The 21,204-nt window shown below is 42.6% G+C and overlaps 1 protein-coding gene across 9 annotated transcripts in view; it reads right to left on the reverse strand.

Moving 5' to 3' along the window:
- The window catches only part of MAP3K13 (mitogen-activated protein kinase kinase kinase 13), a 152,333-nt gene continuing 131,129 nt past the window's right edge, over positions 1-21,204 (reverse strand). For 8 of the 9 annotated variants that reach the window (XM_046659754.1, XM_046659760.1, XM_046659756.1 and 5 more), the window contains 7 exons: positions 15,041-15,150; positions 14,148-14,264; positions 13,320-13,457; positions 8,916-9,702; positions 6,392-6,462; positions 3,702-3,999; positions 1-2,840 (listed from right to left, as the gene is read on the reverse strand). In XM_046659754.1, the coding sequence (XP_046515710.1) occupies positions 2,739-2,840; positions 3,702-3,999; positions 6,392-6,462; positions 8,916-9,702; positions 13,320-13,457; positions 14,148-14,264; positions 15,041-15,150 (1,623 nt within the window). In that variant the 3' untranslated portion in view covers positions 1-2,738. Of the gene's footprint in view, positions 2,841-3,701; positions 4,108-6,391; positions 6,463-8,915; positions 9,703-13,319; positions 13,458-14,147; positions 14,265-15,040; positions 15,151-21,204 lie in introns of those variants that run through there. The other variant, XM_046659761.1, reaches the window with a different exon arrangement.

The following is a 21,204-nucleotide window of genomic DNA, read 5'->3' on the forward strand; positions in this document are numbered from 1 at the left end:
TTTCAAGGTACTTCTCCAGCCCTATGATCCTCTAAGTTGACTAGGCCTCATTCTAGAATTTCTCTAGTCTTGTCATGGGATCACATCACAGCTAGGCATTTTATGTCATGCCATATATATATATATGAAGATAGATAGATAGATAGATATATCTATCTATCTTCATATCCTTTTTTTTTTTTTTAGTTTCTTTGCTACTCCCAACTAGGAGAAAAAAGGTTGGTTTTGTGGGATCCATCTGGCAGGATGGAGATTACAAACTATGCTGCGAGTTCTTGAAACGATCTGACCCATGGGCCCCCTGCAGAAACTGTCCAGGTCTGTTCCTCTCAGGGCATTAAATAATTCTCTTTTTGCTTCTAATATAGTCCCATGATTTTATTTCTTAAGAAACTTGAGAAAGTTTACAGCTTTTGAAGTCTTTGTCCATCCACTCAGTCATCTGCCCAGCCAGGAGCTTTCCTGATCAAGTCAGAATCACAATGTATCCACTGGGCGCCAGGGCAGAACGCTCATCCTCAGATGATTGTAGTTGTACACAGACAACGAGAGGATGAATACCAGGGAGCTTCCAAATGGCAGTTCTATTTTCATTCCATCATAAAAATCATAAAAATCCATAATAATTCATGGTTAGCAATAAACACAATCATTGTACTATACCGTAAACCATACCTTCTGATCGACAGAACATGAGAATAATAATTATAAAATAAAATAACAATGATAATAATGCCATAACTTAAGATCTTTCATGTAGTCCAGCTACAGAATTTATACAAAATGGAATAATTTAATGCAAACAATACTGCTCTCTGTATAAGTTAAACATTTTCCTTCATCCTACCTAAGAGCTATAAATTATAGACACTAAATTTTAAATCAATTTTCAACATAAAGTGTAAACAAATGGAGGGGATCAAACAAGCAAAAGGAGCTGCTCTATCTTCCCTCCTGCTTTCCTTTTTGGCTGATGCAATCAGTGAAACCCAGAGGAGGGCAACGTTTTCATCTGCGTTGGAAATGGTTTAATACCTGTATGTCAGTCTTTCCAAATCCAGTATGATGTGGCGTCAGAGAGTCTAGCCATCTTCTTCAGGTCTTGAGCCTAGGTAGGTTGTTTGACAGTAACCCATCTTGGAGACAGAGACAGGAACTAGGCCAACATCTGTTTTTATATAAAATATTAGATAAAAATGTCCTTAAAGCCGAGGCACCATGAAGTACCTTGGGATGCTTTTCAGAGCCCATGACCGTGGAGACAGGAAGGACCTCATGCCTTGGACAATGTAAACTCTTTCCAATCGCTGCTCAGCATCACTTGTTCTTTCCATAAATTTTCAAATCCAATTATTCAAAACTGCATCGAAGCAAAGTGAACTAAAATACATTTTACAAGTAGCAATTAACAAAAATGCTATTGTGGCGGGAGAGAGGTTGCGTTTTGCAAGTTGCTTCTTTTGCCTTTCTTCTGATAGTGGTAGCCAGTCACTAAAGCTTCCAGGATAGAATGTATTAATGAGTAAAAACAAGGGGAATGGCTTGGGATTGGACACTGGACAGACTCACACACATCCTAGCTGCCTTCAAAGTCTGTTGTCCGGTTTAAATCAATATGACTCTGGTAGACAAGCAGCTTGGTTCCAGGGAGGGTTGACCCCATCTTCTCCATGTAGCCGAACTGAGACATTCTGAGAAGGTATTTCCTCAAATCCCACAATTGCTTTTCCAGCACTGTTGTAAATTTCCTTTCTCTCTTATCCTTCTCTCCTCAGGCCCACCCCTCCTCCTTTTTTCCTAAATGAAGTAGCAACAGGTGGAAAGGAAATAGGCTACAAGAAAATGGCACTTGAGTCTGAAAAATTAACATATTGGTCAAGGTAACACATTTGTCAAGGTAATGACAATGACAGCATTGAAAGGGAAGTATTTGTCAAGGACAAGGTTTGACATTAACTGTATAAGTCTTATGACCAAATGCTGCTTAAAATTTTAGAAATGAAATCAGCTTCCACGTACACAGTTTTCTTTTTCCTCCTAGAGGAAGTATATGCCCTCAAAGACCTTGGGTGCAAATATCTTGTCACCAAACTTTTCTAGGTCATGTTCATCACCCATCTGGGTAAGCTGGTTGAACTTAATGTGGTCTGTTCACGAATTACCTAGAATTGCTTTTCTTTTGCCCTTCTTTGTTTTCTAAAATGCTCAATATGTCTTGCTCTGGCTCTTCTTCAGTCACTTACGGCCAAAAGGACTGGTCCCCTGTTCAAGTAGCAATAATACCTCCTGGCCCCACCAGTTCCCAAGGATGTTGCTCCTAACTTCCACTTCTTTCGTTTCATTCTTCCTTTCTTTCTCTCTCTCTCTGTCTTTTTTTTTTTTGCAAGAAATTATTGTTTCTCTCTATATATCATATATAGTTCACTCTTTACAGTACAAAGTGTTAAAATGTCAAACAAAAATAAATATCAATGTTACAGTAGCTAGAATATTCAATAAAATAGATCCCTGCCATTCTTGATTGAAATGTTCGTGAGACTTAATTTCATTTGGATATTTTTTTCCAGAGATTTGCGAAGTCTCATGTTCCTGTTATTGCAGCTCATTTCTAGGGGGAAGAAAGATAGGGCAGCTCTCTTCCTAGCCAAAAAAGCAGGGAGAGAGTGGGAAGAGTCTGGGTTGGGGTGGATTTGAAATGCCAGGGAAGTGAGGAGATCTTCAGGATGGGTATTCTTTCATTACCAAGTAGCAGAGCTGTAGTGTTTATTGGTCCTAACTGTGGCATCAGAACACTCTCCATCTGAAGAGTCACAGTCCGATTCTTCAAACTGCATAGGATTCTGCAAAGTGAGGACAAAATAAAACAATTTATTTCTGCATTTACTGAGTAAACGTATATTGAACACCTCCCACACCACAGGTACTGTGCTGAGTTGCTGGGTAAGTGGGCTATGAAGATAAGTGAGACCAGGTCCTTTCCTTGTGGGGCTTCTGGAGAAGGAAGACACATAATGATGATGTTGATGATGACGATGACAATTATAACAGTACCAGCACCCCCCCCAACTTATATAGCATTTACTATGTTCTAGACACAGCCAGCCGTAAGTACTTTATATCTATTAATCCATTTAATCCTCACAACAACCCTATGAAATAGATGCTGTTATCATACCCATTTTACAGATAAGGAAACTGACCTACAGAGAGGTTAAGTGGCTTGCCCAAAGTCACACGGTAACTAAGTGGGAAGGCTAAGGCTGGGATTTGCATCTAGGCAGTCAGATTCTAGGGTATACACTTTCAACCGCTATGCTATCCTGCCTCTCAAAAGGCACTGAATGCACTATAGTGTTACATGTGCTATGACAGCATTGTCCAGGGGACAGTGGGACATGGAGGAGGGAGGCTCATGTCCTTAACCAGGTTGGGAGAGGGGGTCGGGAGAAGGTGATGTGTGAGTTAAATCTTGGAATGAAGGGTTCCTGAGCAGTTTAATGTTTGTGCCTCATTTGGTAGCATGGCCCGCATTTCAGGGAGCTCCATTGATCTCTGTCCTTCTACTTACTTCATGGAGGCAGTTGTTTTATCTTATATACTAAATGATAAATATAAAGGCCCTAGGGACTTGAGCATGTTCTAACCCAAAGGAGCTATAGGGAGGGAAAAGTGATGAGAGGAGAAGGGAAGAGAAGCCCCACCTCATAGCCACGTTCCTCCGCACACAGCTTGCCTAGAGACATCTGTGTCTTCACGCGGCGCACAGCACACTCCTTGTCAGAGAGCCCATCCGAATGTGAGGATATCTCAATGGGGATCTCCGGCGTCTGGGACAGCAGCTCGTCTAGTTTCTCCGCCAGGTGGTCTTCAAGTTTATCTGCTAACTCATCAGGACTGTTTGAGTGGTCACTGGTATTTCCCTCCTCTCCATCAGACACAGAGAAATTCTCAGAGCTAAAGGTTGAATATGACTGGCAGCTGCTGATACAGCGATGGGGCCTAGAACCACAAAGAACCAGAGGAACTTCATCACAGGAACAACTACTTTCCTTTCCTTGTCTGTCAATCATAGCTTTGGTGCGAGGTCATCTCGTTTTTTTCCTGCCCCTGAGGGAGAATCAAATCCAGATAGGTAGAAACTATTTAACTTTAAAGCAACAGAGAAGGAAATGTGAATTTCCCTTTTCATTTGGTTTACATGTTTATGTGGCCAAACACTACACTCCAAAGCTGATGGCTACCAATGGTTTTTAAAAAAATTGGCTGGTCTAATTATCCTGTGTACACGTATGCATGGTATGGAAATGTTCAAATTGAAATTATGCTTCTTATTCATAGAATCCTGGGTTCTTACGTGAAACAGACTTTGGAGATTCTCTGGTCTGACTCATTTCCCAGATCAGATAACTGGAGCCAGAGAAAAGTGACTTGTTCCAGGCCACACCATCAGAGAAGGCAGAGCTGCAGCTTGAGCGAGGTCTACTCACAGGCCCCTCGGAGTCCTCTACCTCCCTCCCCCCACAGCTGCAGGTCCCATTGGGCATGGCAGCCCTGGAAGGCTGTGTGCCCTCACCACCCCCGTCCACGGACCCCCCAGCAGGAATAAGCTTGGAAGGAACTCTCATTGTGCAGCTGGGGACACTCCCCAGCCAGTGAGTGGCTCATTCCAGCTAACAGCTGGGTTTAGCTCCAATGAGGCAAAGCTTGGGGCAGGGCTGGGGGAGGGGGAGATTTGTAAAAGTTCCTCATTTCTTTCCCATTGTTTATAAGTAGCCTAGCAAATAAGAATGCTGTTAGCTTATACTGGTTTTGAAAACAAAACAAACAAAACAAATAATAAAAGAAGACTGCTCTTTTCCTCTGCCATTGTCTCATCTTTCTGTATTTCTTAGTGCAAAGCAATTTGATGGCTATGATCTGATCCTGGCAGATGTTTAAGCCAGGTGATGGGCTGGGGGTGGGGGGATCAAGGACGCATGGAAAGAAGATGAGGGAGCCCAGGTAGGAAAGGGAAGTTAAAGTAGGACACAAAGCTGATGATCCAGAAGGGAGACAGGGAGAAGAATGTTATAATGCAAAAAGCAAAACCATGTGGTAAGAACATAAATATAATTTGCATTATGGCAAAAATAAAGGTGAGAAGGCGTTAGGTGTCCTGAGCTCATGGTGTGTCATAGGAACAAAAGCTGGAAGTAACATAATTGTGATGCCAGCAGAATGAGTTCAGAGAGTGAAAAGACATTTTACTCAGGCTCAGTCTCGCTGCACAGGAGAAAACATAGTGTCCAAGCAGACACTAAGACAGCAATAATGACATGGCAGGAACAGCTCAGGGGATGAGAACAGATTACAATTTTGTGCACAGCGTGGGGACCCAGAGTACAACTTACCAACAGACTAGGAGTCCCTTGGTTTGCCGAGAATTCCTCTTTCTGGGTAGGTACACAAACCTCCCTGGGGATTCTTAGAGCCCTACTCTTCAAGGGAATGTCTATTAGCAGAAAAGCCCTCCTGGGACAAAGAAAACTACCTTCCTTACTTCTACTTAGGAGCAGCTCTATTCTAGAAGTAGGCGGGTGTGGTCCTTTTTTAATCCTACAAGCCAAGTTACCATCTCTTGGCTAAATAGGAAGTTATTCCTAAGACTCTGTTGAGGAAGAGTCAACTCATCTAACTATAATTAATTTGAGGTATAAAATTCAAGGCATGGAGAGTGCTATGGACTGAACTGTGTCCCTTCCTCCCCCGCCAAATTCATATGTTGAAGGCCTACCCCCAGGTGACTGAATCTGGAGCTTCGGTCTTTGGGAGGTAATTAAGGTTAAATGAGGTCATAAGGGTGGGGCCCTAATCTGACAGGACTCTGCCTGATAAGAAGAAGATCTCTCTCCCTTTTTCTGTCTTCCTCGCCATGTAGGACACAGCAAGAAGGCTGCTATCTGCAAGCCAGGAAGCTAGTTCTCACCAGGAACCTTTATCTTGCATTTCCCAGCCTCCAGAACTGTGAGAAATAAATTTCCATTGTTTAAGCCTCTCTGTCTGTGTTATTCTGTTATGGCAGCCCGAGTAGACGAATACAGAGAAACCAATAGAATTACCCCCAAAACAGCATGGCCATCCCTCATAAATTGCCCGCTATATTCTCAATTGTAACCTTGAATGTGTACTTATGCTCCTCATCTTGAAGTTCCTCTGAAATGAATTCTGATGAACTTGGATCTGCTGTGCATAACCAGCTGCCAAAATGTGGTGATGGGAAACCATGAACACAGTGAGTTCAAATTTCCCTATAAGGTGGCTGTTAGTGACCTGTGACTGAACAGGAAGTGTGGCAAACTCAGGATCTTCCCCCATTACACTGAAAGCAATCACATGTGCTTGTTGGTTTTACCTCTGTCTCCGTGGAAATTCAACTTCGCTGTCCACTTCTCCTTCTTCCTCTTCTGAGGAGTCATCTCCACTCTGAGAACAAGGAGAAAAGTTTGATTTCTCTTTCTCACACACACATACACACACACACAGTTCTTGTAAAAGATTTAATTATCATCAAAAGACACTGAGTAGCAGCTTGCTAAGGGTCATTCACTCATTTGGCAACTTTTCCTGGGTGTCCATAATGACAGACCTGTACTAGATACTGGAAGACACACAGAACTGAGTAAAACGTTATCTTTGCCCTCAGGGAGGTGAAGGCTCCATGAAAATGTCCAGAGGTGCGTGATGGAGAGGGGAAACTAGAGGTCTTGGATTTTGGGGTGATCTCCTGTAATCATTGTCATTAGTGGTTCCAGACTCAATTGACATAGAGATTCCACCAAGAAGTGATCTGTCAGTTCTTCAAAGCCCAACAACTTTTCCCCTATTACTTACCAATCACTTTTTCACTATTATATTTATTATGTGTGTATCACCTCCACTACTAAGACATACATTATTTGAGGGTCAGACCATATCTTATATTGTATTCCTATTTTACCATTAATACAATGCTGCATACAAAACAGGTGCTTAGTACATTATTGAGTCAGCATGTTGGCAGATATAAGGGAGCTCTGGTTGGGATGTCTGAGGCCTTGTGATTGCCAGGGCTCCGTGGTTGATCTGGAAGGGCAGGGCAAGTGTCCTGTCTGAGAAGATGAATCTTCCCTTACAGGGAAGATTCCAACTCTCTTCAAGGGCATAAGAACAGCCACACTAAGATCAACTGTCCTTAACCACAGCATCGTGATGCACTGGATAGCTACAATCCCTTGTGAGGTGGGTATTTGGGTCCAAGTAATGGTATCAAAGATTGAGGATAATTTACTTTTAAAGTCAGTTGTAAAATACTGTCACTCTTATCCATGTGTATTCTGATAAGCTTTTTGAGTAGGAAAGACAGGGATGAAGTTACCTGGCTGAGATGAGCACTTTACCCTAGGAGTACCTGTGGGAGTGTATCTCAGGAAAGAGAAGTTGAACTGCTCTGTGGGAGAATGGTTCCAATGAAGCCAAATGTATAAGGTGTGTGTTTTGTGGCCTGCAGACCCATAGATGGCATCAGGATGATTCAAAGATACATGTTACTTGGCAGGGGACCAGGGAATGGAGTGATTCCTAAAGGGTGCAGGGCTTCTTTGTGGGATGATGAAAATATTCTAAAATTGGTTTTGGTGATGGTTGCACAACTCTGTGAATAAAAGCACTAGTTGTACACTTAATGGGAGAACTATATGGTACATGAATTATATCTCGATAAAGTTGTTATTAAAAAAATACATGTTATTGGCCATAGGTGTAGTGGGAGCAGAGAATGGATTAACCCAAATTCACTGCACCACCTGAAATGCAATTTAACATCTGAGAATTCTTAGTCAGCAGCAGCGGCACTGTATGTGGGGGAGGAAATACAGTTCTGACAGCAGCCCTCAGCTTCAACTTCTTTTCTATTAAATGTCTAGTTGACCAAAACATGTTCATTTACGTTTTAGACTCTTTCATTCCTTCAACTAAACTCCTAATGAATGATGAGATGAAAGAATACTTCATATTGACCGTTTACCAGGTACTAAATACTTTTCATACATAATCTTATTTTTAACTTATTAGCAAGGCGAGGTTACATTTTTGGAAGGTTGCTATGTGCCAGGCCCTGTTCTAAATGCTTTATATTAATTAACTCATTTAATCTTCACATCAACCAGTGAGACAGCATCCACTATTGGCCTCATTTTATAGACAAGGACACCAAGGTTCATAGAGGTTCTAAGTGGAAGAGCCTGGCTTTGAATGCAGGTCTGCCTGACTCCCAAGCTCGTGCTGCTCTAACCACTGTAGAAGACTGCCTCCCAGCTAATAAACCCTAGGCAGCCAGTGGGTGAGGAGGAGAGGAACAGGATTCAATGACTGAGAACTGGCTGGGTCATGAGGGTAATGTTTTCCAAAATATACTGTGAAGTATGGTGAAATGAGTGAGGGAAATGCTGGATTACACAAGGTTACTGCATGATTTCTCAAAGCCTAGGATTTGTTACCATGCACTGGGAATCTCCTGGAGGGGACGGAAGATACTGCTTCCCAAATGGGTTTTATAATGCGATCTTTCCTTCTTGCAACATCCCTCAGGACTAGGCTAGGGTAGTGGTTTCCAAACTATTTTGATTACATTTCCCCAATACCTGGTTATTTATCTATTTATAAATTATATACATTTGAATCAGTCCCCTGGGTCAGCAGTTCCAAAGTGTATTCCCATGTCCATCACTGAAGCAGTGTTGAAAGAAAGTGTTTAAAGGAAAAGAAACTTCTGCTTATGCTTTTATCTCATCCTTTTACAAAATGCATATTTTATGTATGTTTTATAGTGCAAATAACATGAGAGGCTCTGACATTCCTGGAAGGCAGTGACACACACAGCTGTTGTCACTACAGCTCACCTTTTGAAGGGGCCTTGTTTTTCGAGGTAGCATTGGGGGGGTGATGTGATGAGGGATGCCAAGGGAGGATGCAGACCGACAGCCGTTGAATTCGTTTTCTTCCATTTTCTCAGAACCTTGGGCATTTTCTGAGAGGGTATTGTGTGCTGGTGACTTGAAAAGGTCGGGGCTCCTCCCCACTGGCTCAGCAGAGGGTAGGTCTAAGGACCCACACTGTTCTGGCCTGCACTGGAGGCAGGGGTCATAAGGGTCAGCCTGACAACAGTCCCAGGGGCCAGCCTGGCCGTCGTCAGGCTCAGAACTTCTCCAACAATCTGCTGCCATGGCTGTGGAGATGAGGTCAGGGCTAGAGCCAGGCAACTGTCTTTGAGCATGGTTGCTGAGTGGGCTCCGCAGGGCTGCTGCTGGGCCAAAATACCTCAGGTTGTTGGCGCAGGTTGCAATGTCCTGTCCGTGCATATTGAGTCTGGGATGGTGACTCTGAGACGTGGCAGGAGGGGGTTGCTGGTATTGCTGCTGCAGAGGATTATGGTGATGGGGAGAAGGGTATTGGGATTGAGCCTGGTCTAGATAAGTGGGATGGGCTGAATTTTCCTGGGCTGGCTGGCTTTTCAAGATTGCTGCAAAGTCACTATGGCTGCCTCTGCTGTTCCCTCTGCGGTGGCGTGGTTTGCTGCGATACCGGCTCTTGTTGCTTGAGGTGGACATTTTGGGACTTCCGGACAAAGGGGATGCAGTGGGAGCCACCTCCATACTGGGGATACCTTCAGATCGTAACAGATCTGGCCTGGGAGAAAAGAACAAGTTTGGTTTTAAACACATGAAAACAAATTCAAGTTTGGGGAAATGTATCCCAAGCTTTAAAATACACATACCCTTTGAGTCAGCAGTCACACATTCAGGGATTGATCCAATGGAGATAATGGATGTGCACAAAGATGTGTGTTTGAAGATGTTATATTACAGTATTGTTTAAAATAGAAAGTTAGAAACAACCTAACTGTCCCCTTATAGAGGATTCCCTTTATTCCTTTTGGATTTTATTCTGTGCCCCACTAGCCAAGGTACTCAATCTCTTTTAAATTCTAATTCTGTCCTACATGTTTCTTGATCTCTTCCTCATAGTATCAGCTATCAGCCTAGTGCCAATAGGCAAGGCATAGGCATGGCTGTTTGCCCACAATCACAAATCTGTCTGATGATGGATCTGGATAGATCCCACGGGGAGTCACAAAGGACAGAGGTCTGGTACCAGAGGAGGAAACCTCAGGTTAATTAGGCAAGAGGCTAAATTCAGGGAGTTTGGTCTAGACGGTCTCCTTGAAGGCTAGGATTATGTCACATCCATCTTTGTACGTGAAGAACACTAGCAAAGAGTCTTGCTCATAGTAGGTACTCAAAAAATGTTTAAAGGGGTGAGGGAAAGGGGTAAGGGGAGAAGAAGGGGGAAATAGTACACAGCCCAAGAGGCTGAGCAGAGCCAGCAAGAGAAGGGCTCACGAGGAGTGACGCTGGCCTTCTACCATGCTCCTAAAGGGAGGAGGTCCTCTCACAGCCATATTTTCGAGTGCCCAGTGGGCCGGTCATGCCCTCCTCGTCCTCTCTACCCCTGCAGTAGTCCCTGAGACTCTTCTATGCAAGCCCTAGGGTGTCCCAGACCTTGCCTGGAAACCACAGATACAGTCCTGCCTCCACCCTATGTGATGAGGAGCCCAAAGCCCAGCTGAAGTGGCCTATAGTCTCACAGCCCATTACTGGTAGAATCCAGACAAGAAGCCTCTCCTAACTTCCAGTCTGGCTTATTGGATAGTCAAAGCAGAGCTTGAAAGTGCATACAGATTACTTGGGAGCTTGTTAAAATGATTGGGTAGGCCTGAGATGGGGCCTAAGAGTCTGCATTTCTAACACACTCTCAGATGATGCTGAACTGATGACCACACTTTGAATAGCCAGGGCTCATAGGAAATTAGCAGGCATTAGGCAGTAGGAGATGGGTTTCTCTTTTCCTTCAGGAGAAGTACAGTTAAAGCCTTGTCTTAGCACAGCGGTTCCAGGTGTTACTGGTTTATGAGAAGGTGGGTAGAGTATTGTGCTGCCATCAGCAGTGTCCTGTGTCGGATTCACAGTTCTATGGTCAGCTGGCCAACTTGTGCCACAGAGGTATCTGGATTGAGGAGGCCCTGGGGCTTTTACTGAGGCAAGACAGCCCTCCAAGGCCCAGTAAGTGGCATCTACCTACACAGTGACTGGCTAGGGTGGGCTCTATAAGAGAGCTGAGGTGAAAGTGTCACAGTCAGGTGAAGGCTGCTTTTATTGAAGCTGGCAGTGACAAAATCACAGAATAACATTGATATGGCACTTCACAGTTTACAAAGCACTTTACAACATATAAAGTACTTGCTTCCTACTATTTCAATATCCATTTTACAGATAAGGGCACTGAGGGATCATAGAGGTTAATTGGCTTGTGTCCATTGCAAAGCTAGTAAGTGGCAGAACTCATAACTTGAATGCAAGTTTCTGGACACCAAGGCGTAGTTCTTTCCCCATTCCAAGCTTTCCTTATTATGAGGCATTTAAACTATCTTACTGGACTACACTCACTTGTGACAGGCTTGGTGGATCCATAACTGAACTCTGACTATCTTCTTTTTGGTCCCTAACCAAATACAAACTGAAACCTAGGAGAAGGGTGGAGGATGGGTTTCTCCTCTCTGATCTGCTCAGAGGTCACTGGACTTCTGACTTCATAATCAATGGACTGTCCAAATAATCCAAAACTTCAATCCTTCAAGGGCCAATCAACTGAAAGCACAACTCTTCACAGCTCTAATACCCACTCCAGGTTGCCTTCTGGACAGTTCAGCTAGCATGTTGACTAAACATCTACTGGTGGTGTCAAACTCTTTCAAACATATTTCTCACAGCCAAAATAAAAGTAAACATGAGCTCATATTTTGAAAAATTAAACTATTTTCTTCCCCAGTGCTCTTAGTTTTAGCTGTAGGCAGAGCGCAGGGGAAAGCCAGCAGGTGGACTCCATCCCTAACCAGTACACCAAAGAAAGAGGTGTTGGGATTCCCAGAGCATTTTGCCAGATGCCCTCTGAAAACCATTTCTCAGAACTTGACCAGAAGATGGTCAGGCATGGTAAATAAAAGCAAAATTGGAATTATTCCATGTAGTTCCTCATTAGTAGTTTAGATTTAGCATGATAGATTTAGTCATGCTATGGTAGAATGGCCACCATTCTGAAAGCCTTAAATACATTTTGGGTTGCATTTTCTCATTACCTTTACTTTTATTGCATTTAGCTCAAGTCTCACTGTTGGGGCCACACCCCAGCTTTAGGGCTCTTTCTTTCCTTTACATTAACTTAGGATGGAATCAAACTCTCCATTGTTTGGGAGGAATGAGGCTCTGGTAGAGGTTGGTAATAAAAACTGACTGGAAGAGCATTCCAAGATTAAACTAACATAAGGAAAATGTGTTATAATTAGGGGAAAGGGCAATCTTTTTTTTTTTTTTAACTATTTAAAAACCTATTTTTTGAGCACCTATAATTTGCTAGGTGATTTCACATGTTATCTTATTTAAACTTCACAACAGTCCATGCAGGAGTGGAATGATGGGAACCATATGGTTCAATGCAGGTCATTATCAAAGCCTCTGCCTTTGATTTTGGTGTTGGATTTACAGGCACTTACTACGTTATTAAAAAGAACTAACTAAGTGAATAAATAAAAATGGGACATGCCTGGACCAATGTTGAATAAACCAAGAATTATAGTTAACCTACTTCTGTGCACTAGGGATCAAAAAAAGAAAAAGAAGGGGCCCAGCCCCATGGTCGAGTGGTTAAAGTTCTGTGTGTTCCACTTCGGCAGCCCAGGTTCGCAGGTTTGGATCCTGGGTGTGGACCTACTCCACAGATATTGGCTCAGGGCTAATCTTCCTCAAGTAAAAGAATAGGAAGATTGGCAATGGATGTTAGCTCAGGGCAAATCTTCCTCACCAAAAAAAAAAAAAAGAAAAGAAAAAGAAATTTCATGTGCTAGATTTATATCATTTTACCCAAGGGGTTGAAAGAGGTCAAATGACATGGCCCAAATCACACAGCTTATAATAGACAGAGCTGGGATTTGAATTCAGGTCTGTCTGGCCCCCAGTTTATTTCTCTTTTACTATTCCATGCTAAGACAATGAATATCTATGCCTCAGATAGTAAAAACTAGATTTCTTGACTTCATGGTGCACACTCTCTCACCTTTCTGCCTGTTTTATCTAGAGGCAAGTGTACTAATGATGAAGAATAGAGTGGCCACACCCACCATCCTCTGATAATGTATCTTGAGGGGGATATTTTCCCATTTATCTGCACAGTAGGTTGGTGCAGGCTCCCACCGTTTGGTCGGCATCCCCGGTTTGTGAGGCACGCCTTTCCTCTTCATGAGTTTCTCCATGGCGTTAGGGTGGATTATTGGACGGACAGGGTGTCGTTTGTAGGTCCCAGGATACTTCTTTTCCACTGCTTGCTCTCGCCTGCAGAATGAAAGAAAAAGCCACATCTCAATCACTGTAGACAGAAAAAAATGGGCAAGATGCTTTCCCAGGCTAATTCTACCCACAGACTCTGGCCACACCCAACGGATACAGGCTATTTGAATAATAAGGCTGTTATTTGAGTTAAAAAAGGGAAAAAAATATATACTAAATTCAAACTAATCTGACATCATTGTGCTCTTCAGCTCACCAATGGCATCAGAGCCTGACCTTCCCACCCCCTGACACACCTTGTGGGAGACTCAATGCAGTGGCAGAAGTCCTACTTATTTTCAGTTGCTGTTTTGGTCAGGACCCCAGGGTTCTTTTGTCATTATCAGAATGACCTGAAATCTCTTTCAGCAGCCACTGTACCTCCCCAGTGGGCAATAAGCTCCCACTCATCCACACCAAGCTCTTCTTGGAATGAGGACCCCTTGTCTGAGGCATTCAACAGGGTGAAAATGCCTGTCAAGTGAATGTTCCTCTATAACCAGCTTCGCAGCAACTCCATTCCACAGTAAACCTCACCAGGGCCAGGGACATGTGCACAGCACATCCCTTAAGGAATGCTGGGTGAGTGAATAAAATATCTGCCAGTTCTGAGTAGCAGCAACATGGAAGAGTGATACATTCCTGCTGATTGATGGGCCCAAATCAATAAGGACAGACCGTGGGCTGGATGCATACTTAATGAGCTCCTTCTCCCGCATTTCTAGCTGCAGCATGATGGCACTCAGTTCCATGTACAAATTATTAGCCCGCTCAAGTTTTCTCTCATAGTGTTCACGAATATCCAAAGCATGCCTATCAAAGAAAACACAGGATCAGCGAAGCTGACTAATTTGAGAGAGAAAAGAGGACAGCTCTAATGAAATAAGAATCAGGATGGTTTATCTCAAAAATATTTCTCTGAGGGCTCTCTAAATTTAAGGCTCCCTTGTCTGATGCAATGACTCGGACAAGACAGAGTGGGAGATGGGAAATCTAAGCTCTCCACTTGGTTTGTCCTGAAGGGCCACATCCAGCCATACAGAATAGGCAGGAGGGCCAGAGATAAAATCTTACTGTGATCTGTGTATAATTTGTAGACTTTGTGTCATGTTGGCAATACCTTAATTAGAATACAGTATAATATACTCATATGTTAATGAAATATGCAGCTAGAGCTGACATCATGATCACTCATTTATACTTATCCATGGTATAGATCCTGCATAATATAGTGGTTATCTACAACTATGTCCTGTATCCCTTAATAAATTATAAGCATCTTGAGACCAGGGACCACATCTTATAAATTTCTGGCCTTCCATGGCACCTAGGACAGGGGCTGAATGAACTAATACCATTGCTTCAGGAATTGGAGAGATATAATAAAGGAGGATGACAGAGTTGGGGGGAGAGGATAAGACAGCAATATAAAGGAGGGCTAACTTTTAGGGCAACTTTTAAAGAGAATAATAATAAATGGCAGAGGTGAAAGGTGTGTAGAAAGTGCAATGGTGATTCACAAACAGGGTTCCTGCTAATATCAGAAGACCTGGGGACGAGAAGAGGTGGAGAAGGAGGGGCCAGCTGACCTGAGCTCTTCTCTGCGCCTTCGAATCAGTTCTTCATCTAATCGGTGTATACAAGTTCCTTCACTTTTGATCTTCTCGAAGTGTTTCTTCACTTCTTCTCTCCATTCAGCCTGGGCGAGGACACATAAGATTTTGTTAATATCCTAGGAGTTTCAATGCCTGATGTAACCATAGGATCACGGACAAGATTTTTTTTCTGCATGCTTCTACTGAAGGCCCTTATAGAAGAGATGTTCAATGACTATTGGTGATAGCAAATGTCTCAAGCTAGTGTGTCTGCACACCCCACACCCTACTCCATCTTCTGTATTTAGTCCAATATGCAATGCTGCCTCTTTTCCAGTTTCCGTGCAGTGCTGGCCACCAGAAGCACCACAGCTGGCATACTAGCCATCACCTCTGGAAGCAAAGAGCTCACTTTTAAGTCAAGATAGTGGCTGAGATAACCTGATCAGAAAGAACAGCTCTGATAACCATATGGTACAAGCATGTGTCACTGAAAATATGATCACCTTTACAGTTGATACCAGAATTCCTCTTACGTTTTGTTTCTGAATATCTCTTGAGAAAATATTTGGAGTAGAAACTCAAGGGGCATGACAGCAGAGATGGGAATAAAAACACAGGAATTTGGGGTGAGGGAAAAAACAGAAAAAGAGGAGGAGGACGAGGAAGAATATGGCTAAACAATTTCACAGTCTGACAAAATTTTTAGGACAGGGATGGACATCTAACATGTGATTCCAGTTGTTCAAAAGGTAAGCTGCTTCCAATTTCCTAAACCTTTAGTAAAGTCTCTGACATTCACCTTGACTTTGGATGAATGTTTTTGTTTATTTGTTTTGTTTTTTAGAAATCAAGGAAAGGTGTTGCCCTTCATGTTTGGGTGAATGACAGGACAAAGACAAAGGAAGAACCACAAGATGGTAGGGATGGGGGCCAGGAATTTTTCTGTGTGTATGAGAAAGATTGTCCCTGAGCTAATATTGTTGCCAATTTTCTTCTTTTTGCTTGAGGAAGATTGTCTGTGAGCTTACCTCTGTGCCAATCTTCCTCTATTTTGTATATGGGACACTACCACAGCATGGCTTGATGAGCAGTGTGTAAGTCTGCGCCCGAGATCTGAACCTGTGAACCCCGGGCCACCAAAGCAGAGCATGTAAACTTAACCCTCCACCACTGGGCTGGCCCCTGGGGGCCAGGAATTTTAGGAAGGCAGAGCCAGAGTAGCCATGAAATTACAAATCTCCCAGGAATTCACTGAAGCCTTAGAAAGGATATTAGACTTTACAGGGCATAGAATTTCAAGCCATTTTTATCGAAATTTTAGGGGGCAGAAAAATCTCTGCTGGAATATGGTCTTCAGGCAGTTTCTAGAAAAACAGCTACAGGAGATGTTTCCTCAAATTGTGTATAGACTATCGTCCCAAGAAGCTAATGAGATTAAGATAATTTCCAGTGAAGACTAGATGTGTAACTAAATGTTTCTAATTGTGTAATCTTCCTCTAGATCTATTCTATTACCTTTAGATTCACGTGAAAAATGATCTCTCTACATCACGGAGGAAGTTATGCTTAAGCAATTGTGAAATTACAGATTTCTCCCCAAATTTGCTGTTTCTCATTTATTTTTATAGAGGAAATTATACTGTAATTATTCAGGAAGTGATCATCCTGCTTATCTGTTTAAAATATGCTAGATCTTCATATATATGTATGTTGACTGACCATTAAAGAGAGATTTCTGTCAGTCAGCTGACCTTTAGGTGCCAAACCTGCCAAACAATGTCACCAGAAAGCCAAGATCCAGAATGTACTACCCATTGTTTGGTAATAGTCTCTGACAGTATCTAAGCAGTAAATGCAGGTTTGGTTGAGCCCCATGTAATGCTGTTCTCTCAATCAACAGATCAAAGATATGAAGTAGGAAGAGTATTTGAGCTTTAAGAGGCCAAAGATTGACAATCAAGGGTTGTTAGACCAAAAAAGAATAAGGGAGAGGGCCAAATTTGGGCCTTAATGTTTCCTCTTTTGTGCAAAACATGTCCGTGGATCCTAGCACAATACTTACAGAAGGAAGCAGGAAAAGGAATACCTCCCTCTGGTGGTGAGGAATCAGATATCACAGATGAGATTCTTTTAATTGTAGAGGAAATAAACCTTCTGATATCCATTATGGGAATGGGAAACTTAAAGAGAACCTTCTGCAGGTTGGAACCTAATAAGAAGTAGATTTCCAAAAAGAGTTTCCCTCCGTGGAGAGGGAACAGGATGTTGGGAATACACCAGGTACTGATTAATAATGTATTTTCCCCAAAGGTATCATGTTCCTGGTAGATGTTAATTTTGGAGTTCCATCACGTATACTTAGAATCTTTGTGTAATCGAGTTCCAATTTGCACTAAAGCTGCCATTCAGACATGTCTGGGCATATCTGAAGAAATGGAGGGTGGGCAAGCCTGAAGCAAATTTGCAGAGACTAAGGAGCCTCTGAGAGAAAACACGTCATGAGGGAAGGAGGATTCTTGTCTGAGTCTGCCTATAACAAAGCCACCCTTTTAGGAGTGGAGAGGCATTTCTCTTCTTTTCACTAAAATACCTGTCAAACACTGGGCCATAACCAGCGCCATTCTGTTACCTTTGACAAAGTGTAGAAACTCAACAGGGAAAGGAAGAGTGCACTGTCTGAACAGAACAATATGCAGCTTTGGAATCGTGAGAAGTCCAAAGCTTCAGTTATAGCAAGAAATAGCAGCTCTTGGTGGGTGATGGCAGTGCCTTAAGGATATGGCAGTATCCCCTGGACATCTGTGGGGGACCACAGTCTTTTAGGAGAAAACAGTGCTAACCAATAAAGTAATACTCGGCAGATGCTAGGTGGGAGACTGCTTTGTCTAGCCAGAGTCAGTGGAAAGCAGACGTTAATAATGAGGCTATTTGAGATCCCCACTCTTCATTGGGGATTCCTTCAAAAATGTATGTGGGGGGTGGAGGGAGGGTGCTTCACAAGGTACTTAAGTCCTATGTAAGCAAGTAAGGGAAAAATCCAGTGAAACTTGGGTTATTACCATTAATGGGATCCTCTTTATGTCCCAGATAAGGCCTGGGAAAGGCTACAACATCTAGAAGGTTTCTGTCTTCTCCAGTCTTCTAGTTATTCAATCAGTAGACTGAAGCTCTTGCACCCAAACCTTGCTTCTTTTCTCTCCCGTAATATAGGTGTGTCAGATGAGGTTGAATTAAAGGATGAAAGGGTGAACAAAATGTGGTATATCCATTCAACAGACTATTATTCAGCAATAAAAAGGAATGAAGTTCTGCCAGATGCTACAACATAGATGAACCTTGAAAACATGCTAAGTGAAACAAGCCAGACACAAAAGGACAAATATTGTATGATTCCACTTAAATGAAATATCTAGAATAGGCAAATTCATAGAGACAGAAAGTAGAACAGAGATGATCAGGGGCTGTGGGGAGGAGGGAATGGGAAGTTATTGCTGGTGTAATAAAAACATTTGGAAATAGATAGTGGTGACGGTTTCATAACATCGTGAATGTAATTTATGCCACAGAACTATACTCTTAAAAAATGGTTACAATGGCAAATTTTATATTATATATATTTTACCACAACTTTTAAAAAGTAAAAAAAGAAGTTGAGGCAGCTCCTACCTAGCTTGAGGAATAGAGAAACAGGATGTTGGGGGGCTAAGAAGGGGGAAACATAGATTCTGAGCGAGAAAAGCCTTAGATGTGTACGTGGTCAAGTCCAACGCTTGATTGGCACATGAGTCCTCTTTACTGCCAGGTATCAGCACCCAGCTTCTGCCTAAGCACCTCCTCACTCATGACAAGATTACTCTTCAGGCAGCACAGTCTGTCCCTATAGTGAACTTAGTGTCTCTGCAACTCCCAGCCCATGAATTTCTGGGTGGTCACAGTGGCCATCAACAGGAAACTGGAGTGGTGCAAGGTCTTAGAAGCAGGGCGCATGACCCACCTAGCAGCTGGGATCTGGGACTGCACTAAAATGTTTTCTGAAGACTGATATCAAATGTAATTGAAACCAAGAGCAATAATTGCCTACTTGCAGAAATGGGTTATTGTCTAGGAATGAAGCAATAGCCTTGGCAGAATCTAATATTGTACTAAAATTGGTTGCTTTGTTCATCTGTTCTATATATGCTGCATCTTTATACATGTGCTGTTGATGCAAAACAGATGAAGCATTTTCTCTCAGGAAGGAGTCAGCTGGGCTCTTGGCAGCACTTTTGATTGACAGTCTGAGAGGAAGGTGGAGACCAGTGGCTAACAACCATCGACTGATAACTGATGCTGAGAGCACTGTGTCAGTAGGCAGGGGAGGCCTCAGGTACAAGACTGAGCTAGAAAGACAAAACCACATGCCAAACAACCAGTTCTTCCCCACTGGGGGAGGAGAAAGTCAAAACACAATTAATAGGAGTTTCCTAGCTGCCATCTATCCATCTCAGATCCATCAGAAAAGGTACCCAGAATGTAACAACCCAAAGAAAGCTTATGTTTGTAGCTTTGTGGGAGGTGAATGTAACATCGACAGTCCCGCAGTTCTTTACAGTTTACAACAAATACATGTGCATTTTTATTGTCTCATTTGATCCTCACCAAAACTCCACAAGGAATGGAAGATAAGATTATCTTCAATGTTTAGATAAGTAAGCTGAGCTCTAGAGAAATTTAGTGACTTATCCAAGATCACAGGACAGGGATTTAGGCTAAAGGTCTGTTGTTTTTCCCAGAACTAGCTAGTTCATAAATACTTTATTATCTTTAGCCAGAGATAGTCCGAATATCAGACCCAGAGACAAACCAGCTTTTAAGTACCTGAAAAATTCTAGGAACTAGCAAGCGTAGCAGATTTGGGGCTATTTAAGGAGAGGTGAAATTTTACGTTGGGAGAATAATGTGGAAGAATTAATGAATATTAAGAGACATCCAATGCACTAAGTCTTCCCCTTCTCTTCCTTCCTCTCCCCTTCCTCTCTCTTTTATATTCTTGCTCCAAAAGAACCTTTTCTTTTCTGAATTCAGTTTGAACACTGCAAGTATAGATAAAAGTGAGTTCACATAAATGAGGGTACTGACTGTGGGGGCTGAGCTGCATTACACGGTGTTTTGCAGATGGTGGGTGCTCAGAAAACGTGGCACTGGCTTCAGAAGTGATATTCTGGGAGCACTCAAGTAAAAATCTGTTTAGAATTTAAAGTTTCCCAAGTATCTACATTTATACTGTCTCAATGGTTTGTGACTTAGCACTCTCACCAAAAACTGCCTTTCTGAATTGTGGTATGTATAGTTTTATTGTAAAGGAAGCAAAGCTGTGATTGCAACTGTATCCTAAAGTTAGAAAGTTTGAAACCATACCCTAGAGTGTACTCACTATTATTCACTTTCATTTCACAAAAGGACCTAAGTCTTTTTTCTGAATACTAACAAGAGAAGATTATTAAACAGATTTCTTATCCAAGGCCCCATACCCACATGTATTTCAATAGATAGACAATAGGGTTTTTCGGGGTTTTTTTGGTGAGGAAGATTGGCCCTGAGCTAAGATCTATGGCAATCTTCCTCTATTTTGTAAGTGGGACGCCGTGTCAGCAAGGCTTGATGAGTGGTGCGTAGGTCCGCGCAGGGGATCCAAACCTGTGAACCCTGGGCTGCCAAAGCGGAGCACACGAACTTAACCACTACACCACCCAGCTGGCCCCAGATAGGCAATAGTTTTAATAGTTCTGAGGGAGTTTATCTGACTGCATACCAAAGAACATAGGAAATGGTATGAAGTCAACCTCCTACCTCCTCTGATTTTCTCTAAAATCAAACACTTTACTTACATAATAATTCCTCAGAAACACTAAAAAACTACAGGGGCAAGCCTGACTATTTCAAAACATAGTTGTGGGGAGAGCTAAGTTTGTGAATCGTGGAGAGTGTGTTGGAACTTTGGGCAACAGGATAAGAGTCTCTGATTCATCAGTCTTTAGAAACTGAAAAAAACCTTGTGCCTTTATTAAGATATTCCCCAATGTCTGATGGGTGGAGTGTCTCTCTGTTTATCAGACACCCGGGAAGCACGTACTCCCAGCCTCGGATTGGGGCAGGCAGGAAAGCATACTGGAGGA

This window comes from Equus quagga, chromosome 4 (assembly GCF_021613505.1).
Source record: "Equus quagga isolate Etosha38 chromosome 4, UCLA_HA_Equagga_1.0, whole genome shotgun sequence".
In the NCBI taxonomy this organism is placed as follows: Eukaryota; Metazoa; Chordata; class Mammalia; order Perissodactyla; family Equidae; genus Equus; species Equus quagga.